Source organism: Anolis sagrei, chromosome 5 (assembly GCF_037176765.1).
Source record: "Anolis sagrei isolate rAnoSag1 chromosome 5, rAnoSag1.mat, whole genome shotgun sequence".
Taxonomy (NCBI): Eukaryota; Metazoa; Chordata; class Lepidosauria; order Squamata; family Dactyloidae; genus Anolis; species Anolis sagrei.
Window position 1 is genome coordinate 13,630,545 of NC_090025.1, and position 7,277 is coordinate 13,637,821.

Here is a 7,277-nt window from a genome sequence, read left to right on the forward strand (position 1 = left end):
AGGAAAACAGACTGACATCTTCATGAAATATCCTGGAAAATGGCCCCAGACACTTACACTTGATTCTGTTTGTAAACAATATACTTTTGTCTACTCTGCAAAATCCATACCCACAAATTCAGGTATTTACTCCCCCCCCCCCCCAACTCAAAATATCCTTTGGTCTTTAGATAACACACATAACACACTCCACTCCGCTTTGGGAGTCTGTTATTATTGATGTATTTATTTAAGCTTCCCATAGTGTGAAATGCAGACTCACAAATTGGATAGTTAACCTATATTCCTTGGCTGGTGCTGGTATTCCTCTCCGTAATCATAATTGTTATACTTACTCTGTTGCGGCTCTTCCCATGCCTTTGGCACACTTTTTCCTCTGAATTCCCACCATCTTGCTCTTTTGCAGAACGGTATTTGGCTATGGTTTTATTGCCATAGAATAGACATGATATTGGGAAAAGGGAACCCTCACAATTTTGTGTAGGTTTCTTATTGCATATTTACTCCATGCTCAATGCACCAAGTGGAGGATGCATTAGAGAGGTGTAGCACAGTGGTTCTCAATCTTCCTAATGCCATGCCCCCTTAATACAGTTCCTCATGTTGTGGTGACCCCCAACCATAACATTATTTTCGTTGCTACTTCGTAACTGTAATTTTGCTACTGTTACGAATCTTAATGTAAGTATCTGATAATCAGGATGTATTTTCATTCACTGGACCAAATTTGGCACAAATGCCCCATATGCCCACAGTTGAATAGTGGTGGGGTTTGGGTGTGTGTGTGATTTTGTCATTTGGAAGTTGTAGTTGCTGGGATTTATAGTTAACCTATAATCAAAGAGCATTCTGAACTCCACCAACAATGGGATTGAACCAAACTTTGCACACAGAACTACCATGACCAACAGAAAATGCTGGAAGGGTTTGACCTTGAGTTTGGGAGTTGTAGTTTGTCTACATCGAAAGAGCACTGTGAAACAATGACAGATCTAGACCAAACTTGGCACAAATACTCAATGTGCCCAAATGCAAACACTGATGGCATGAATACCCAAATGCGAACACTGGGGGAATTTGGGGAAAATAGACCTTGACGTTGGGGAGTTTTAGTTGCTGGGATTTATAGTTCATGTACAATCAAAGAGCATTCTGAACTCTACCAATGGTGGAGTTTAATCAGACTTGGCACACAGAACTCCTGTGACGAACAAAAAATACTGGAAGGGTCTGGTGGGCATTGACCTTGAGTTTGGGAGTTCACCTACATCCAGAGAGCACTGTGGACTCAAACAATGATGGATCTGGATCAAACTTGGCACGAATACTCAATATGCCCAAATGTGAACACTGGTAGAGTTTAGGGAAAACAGACCTGGATATTTGGGAGTAGTAGTTGCTGGTTCACCTACAATCAAAGAGCATTTTTAGACCAAACTTGCCACACAGAACCCCCATGACCAACAAAAAATACTGTATTTTCTGATGGTCTTTGGTAATTCCTCTGATACCCCTTGCGCCCCCCCCCCCCTCCGGGTTGGGGGGGGGATTGAGAAATACTGGTATAGAGTATCTGTGCTTTCAAAATCTGAATGTTAAGTTCAACGGGTTGCAGCTCTCACCAGCATTTGTAGTGACAGTTTTTTTTGCAATTTTCCTTTATGAAACAATAATAGTGAAGTGGCACCCAATTCTTTTGCATCTAAAAAAATTTAAGATCATAGAGGCCTCCAAAGATCATCTAGTCCAACCCTTTGCTAAAGCATTCTTGAGAAGTGAGCATCGAACCTCTCGTTGAAATCTTCCCAAGGAGAGTCTGCCATGCTATTTGTGTGTTCCTTGAAGGTCAACCACAATAGAATCATAGAATCAAAGAGTTGGAAGAGACCTCATGGGCCATCCAGTCCAACCCCATTCTGCCAAGAAGCAGGAATATTGCATTCAAATCACCCCTGACAGATGGCCATCCAGCCTCTGCTTAAAAGCTTCCAAAGAAGGAGCCTCCACCACACTCCGAGGCAGAGAGTTCCACTGCTGAACGGCTCTCACAGTCAGGAAGTTCTTCCTCATGTTCAGATGGAATCTCCTCTCTTGTAGTTTGAAGCCATTGTTCCACGTCCTAGTCTCCAAGGAAGCAGAAAACAAGCTTGCTCCCTCCTCCCTGTGGCTTCCTCTCACATATTTATACATGGCTATCATATCTCCTCTCAGCCTTCTCTTCTTCAGGCTAAACATGCCCAGTGACAAGTGGCAGAGCTTCCCGAGGCAAAGCAGCAAGTACAGCCATCCCACCAAATGATTTTTATATTTTACTAGAGTTTGGAAATATTAGCTTTGGGCTCCAAAATCTTCAGGATTCTGGACCAAGCATTCTAGAAATTGTAATTTTTTTTTTAAAAAAGGAACTCATCCAAGCCTTGCATTGCAAGCATTTTGTTCTCATTCTCTGGCAGCATGGTAAATTGAATTGACCTATTCAGAGAATTTCCTAGAGAGAAATTTTAATCAAACCTGTAAGTTGAAACTGCAAATTTAGAGGGCTGACTGCAATACCTTTTGGTGACACTACATACATGCTGCCTTTTGCTTTACCCTTCCCAATTGGTATTAATATTTGATGCTATTTGAGTCCTGGGCAGTAGGGAGAATCCTCTTTCACCTTTGGGAGTTGGGAGTGGACCGTTCAGTCTATCTAGAAAATATGTGCTGTAGTCAGGTTGACTTTGATATCCTCCTGGCTGTGATTCTTGTCCGTCCATGCCTCTGAATGGTTTGCTGTTTCTCATGTGCAAACATATTCAGGGTCTGAGAGTGATCTTTCAGATCTCCTAGTGTTAATGGAAGCACAACACTCTTCATTGAAGATAGTGGAAGGCAAAACATCCTATGCTAAAAGGTGCAATGCCCATGGACCCTAGACCTGTTCCTTCCCCTTGCCTTGTAATCAATTATAGCAAAAGGGACTTATGATTTGAATTCAGTGCCTGAAGAAACGAGCTGGAGTCTCTTGGCTTTTTGTGAGCCTATTAAGCGACCTCTCGGCATTGGCTTCTGCTGCTATAAAAGGGCAGGCATGAGAATTACATTAGTGGCTTTGACCTTTTGCATTGCCCTGATCCCTTAACGAGCGATCTTATCAAGTCACTTCTGCGGCTCCCATAGGAATCCTTTTCTCAGGGGTTGGCTCATTGCTAGTCCTGTTGACGTTTATGGGCAAAGCAAAACTAAAACTGAGCCATCAACTATTTTTAGAATCCATGTAGGAAAGGCATGCTAGTCTTCGTGCATATTCCTAGGCAAGCAGAACAAGAGCCTTGTTGTTAAAGCTAAACTGGTTAAAACAATAGAATTCAGGCTTACATTCGTTTGCTGCAAAAAAATTGGCAAACGGTACTGTCAATTATTGTGCGGCAAAATCTATTTGGCTACCAATATTTCTAATACTAGGACTATTATTATTATTATTACCATTATTATTATTATTGTTATTATTATTATACAATGTTTACATACTTGTTTGTAATTAAATGAAGGACATTTAAATTAAACAATTAAAACGAGTTCATTTGGGGGTTTGTCTCTTTATTTGGAGCCTGTACAACTTTGGACAGATTAATGTTCAGTGAAGTAAGTCTTGGTACTTTGGGAAATTTTAATCACCATAAGTAAAATTAAAGCATTTTAAAATATCTTTACATTTGTAGTTACAAAGCTTTCTACAGACCTGTATGTGAAAAGGTGCTGAAGGCTGGAAAGACGCACAGAGAACTTGGTGAAGACTTGCAGATGGGAGTTCATGAAGTTTGTTATTGGGGCAAAATATAACAACAACTTTATTTTTGTATCCTGCCTCCATCTCCCCGAAGACACTCGGGGTGGCTTACACGGGACAAGCCCAAACAGACATAGATTAAAAACATGACACAGTGAAATAAACATCATAATAACATAAAACAACATCATAAAACAATCAGTAGCCTGAACAGTAATAAATATTGAGGGTAGGAGCTTGTGCAGTATAGTTTCAAGACAGGGGCTGGGAGGGCAATGTCATTTAGATCGCCAGAACTGTAGGGCAGGGGACAGTGATAAAGTGTAGGAGCTGATAGTAAATAATATTTGGGGGGGGGGGGGATTAATCTGGTGAACTGTTTAATCACAGGCACAGTGAAACATGCATGTTTTTAGGTCTTTGCAAAAAGTGGACAGGGTGGGTCTAATCTCCCTGGGGAGAGATTTACAGAGCCAGCAGGCCGCCACCGAGAAGGCCATCTCCCTCATCCCCACCAACCGCGCTTGAGACGGAGGCAAGAGTGAGAGCAAGGCTCCCTAGAAGATCCTAGAGCAGCAGTTCTCAACTACTGCAACGCTCTCTACGTGGGGTTGCCTTTGAAGACTGCTCGGAAGCTTCAAATGGTCCAACGCTCGGCAGCCAGGTTGTTAACAGGAGCGGCACTCAGGGAGCATACAACTCCTCTGTTGCGCCAGCTCTGCTGGCTGCCAGTTTGCTACCGGGCACAATTTAAAGAGCTGGCATTAGCCTATAAAGCCCTAAACGGTTCTGGCCCTACTTACCTCTCCGAATGCATCTCCTCCTATGAACCAACTAGGACATTACGATCATCTGGGGAGGCCCTGCTCTCAGTCCCGCCTGCATCACAGGCGCGCCTGGCGGGAACGAGAGACAGGGCCTTCTCAGTGGTGACCCCTCGGTTGTGGAACGCCCTTCCTATAGATATCAGATCGGCCCCATCCTTATTGGCGTTTCGGAGGAAAGTGAAGACCTGGCTGTTCGAACAAGCATTCGATTAAGCGGTGTAATGAATATAGGAATACGGAATAATGGATGATGAGATTGGATTCTGATTTTACTGATGAGACACTAATGATTGTTATATTGATGTTTAATTGTTGATGATGCTATTGTTTTAACTGTCCCATAATCGTTTTATGATGTTTTGCATTGAATTTTGCTGTTGTTAACCGCTTTGAGTTGCCTGAGGGCTGAGAAAAACAGTATATAAATGAAGTAAATAATAAATAAATAATAAACTCCCAGAAATCCCAGCCAGTTTACCAGCAGCTAGGATTTCTGGCAGTTGAAGGAAAAACATCTGGGGACCCACAGGTTGAGAACCACTGTCCTAGAGCTCGCATGAGTTTGTAAGGGAAGATGCAATCGCATAGATAGGCAGGTCCTGATCCATTTAGGGCTTTGTAGGTGATAACCTGCACCTTGAATTGTGCATATGAACTCTGTATGGCAGGAGAAAGAGTATAGTTTGGGACAAGTCCAACTTCCTTGTTGTATTTCCTGCTGTTCTTGAGCATGAGATAAGTTATAGGTGAGAATTGAGATTTATGTTCCACCTGACTAACTAATTTCTTTTCTGTTTAGAACCAGACCAGAGAAACTATGAAACAAAGCAAACAGGCGTTTCCAGTTCACAAGTCCCAGTGGAAAACCAGCTGTCTTCTTCGGATCATTGTGCCCCTAACAACTCTCCAGAAACAGAGCCATTGGTTAAGGAGTCCACAATCCCCTTAATGAACTACAAGGAATTTTTGAGAGCTGCAACACCATCCGAACCAGCGCTAAAACAAGAGTCTGAAAAGCATGGCGGAGGCCCTTCTAGTGAAAAATGCGAGGAGAGGTGTAAGGAGCAGCTGCAGCACTCCGCTGATCACGAGGAATGGGAAATGGTCCCTGAGCACTCGGGATGTGGCAGTGCTACAAGGAAGAGCAGTGTGGACGACGCTAGCAGCAAAGACACGGATCCCAGCAAGAGGGTTGCCGCAGTGTCTCCAATGCCTCAGACTGTCCACGTGACCTTCCGCGTCCATTACGTCACTCACTCAGAAACCCAGTTGCTTGCCGTCACAGGTGACCACGAATGTCTAGGCCAGTGGCAACATTATGTCCCCCTCAGGTGTGACAAGGATTGGTTCTGGTCAGACTCTGTTGTCTTACCTGTTGATACCCGAATTGAGTGGAAGTTCATAGTAGTGGAGAATGGGAAAGTGAGACGGTGGGAAGAATGTGACAATCGAACCCTTACGACTGAACATGTGGATCGAGTGGCCCATCAGTGGTGGGGATATCATTGAATGAGAGAGCTTGGGCCAAACACAGGGATTCTGGTTCTATTCCATTTCTTCATAGGAGTTCACACACATGCCCTTTTGCTTATTTTAGCACCTCTCTGCTGTATGTTTTGCCAGCACTGCCTTAGATTTAAGCCTCTCTCCTCCTAGTGCAGGCTTTAAGATATGAGGATACTCTTCAAAATAAATCAGACCAAAGCCTTCCTAGTGGAAGAGAAATCCTTAGGGCTTTCTAGTGGGTAGTCTTTTAACACATTTTCCTCACTGAAAGCTTTAAACCTTAAGCTTTTGATTGTATTGTGGGAAAAGACAGAAGCTCAGGGACAGCGGACTGCAGAACGGGTGAAGTGTAATTAAATTACACAATAACTATCTGTTATAATGTTCTTAACTTATTGTGATTCCACAAGAAAGCAATAAAAATGATTTTTAGACTGGTGACCGTCCTTTATATTTTCAAACCCGCAGCTGTCTTGCCCAAAAACTCTGGAATGCCAACCCTGGACTAACTAGATAGAAGGCATCCATCATTGCGATTTCCAAGTTCCCTCCCAAACTACAATTTCCAGGATTCCATAGGTTGGTGATATGACTGTTAAAGTGGCATCAAACTGTTCTCATTTTCTGCTATCTATCCAAAACCAGTTACACCAAAAAGAAATGTCTAGGTCCAGTTAAGAGGGCAGATTTGGCCCCCAGGAGTTGTCATAGACTCGTGCTGGAAGACCTAGCAAATTTCTAGAGAAGATCCTTCTCTAATCTGCGTACTCCAGAGAGACTTTATGATGTGCTGGGACAGGAATTGCCCTCTTAATTTAATGGTGCTTGGTCATATCTGTAGGAACCCCCAGTGATGCAATGGGTTAAACCCTTGTGCCGGCAGGACTGCTGACTGAAAGGTTGGCAGTTCGAATTCAAGGAGCAGGGTTGAACTCCCATCTGTCAGTTCCAGCTTCTCATGTGGGGAAATGAGAGAAGCCTCCCACATGATGGTAAAACATCCAGGCATCCCCTGGGCAGCGTCCTTGCAGACACCTAATTCTCTCACACCAGAAGTGACTTGCTCTTTCTTAAGTCGCTCATGACACACAAAAAAAGTGATTTCTTTCTGTTACCAAGGTGGTCTTGGAAGGAAAATAAACAGCAGCCAAGTGACAGCCACATAGTAAATG

General features: G+C 43.2%; 1 protein-coding gene across 1 annotated transcript in view; it reads left to right on the forward strand.

The window, feature by feature from the left end:
- STBD1 (starch binding domain 1) overlaps positions 1 to 6,544 on the forward strand; it is a 13,145-nt gene extending 6,601 nt beyond the window's left edge. Inside the window, exon 2 of the mRNA XM_060779374.2 lies at positions 5,399 to 6,544. Coding sequence (XP_060635357.2) covers positions 5,399 to 6,108 — 710 coding nt within the window. The 3' untranslated portion in view covers positions 6,109 to 6,544. The remainder of the gene's footprint in view (positions 1 to 5,398) is intronic.
- Positions 6,545 to 7,277: the final 733 nt, after the last annotated feature.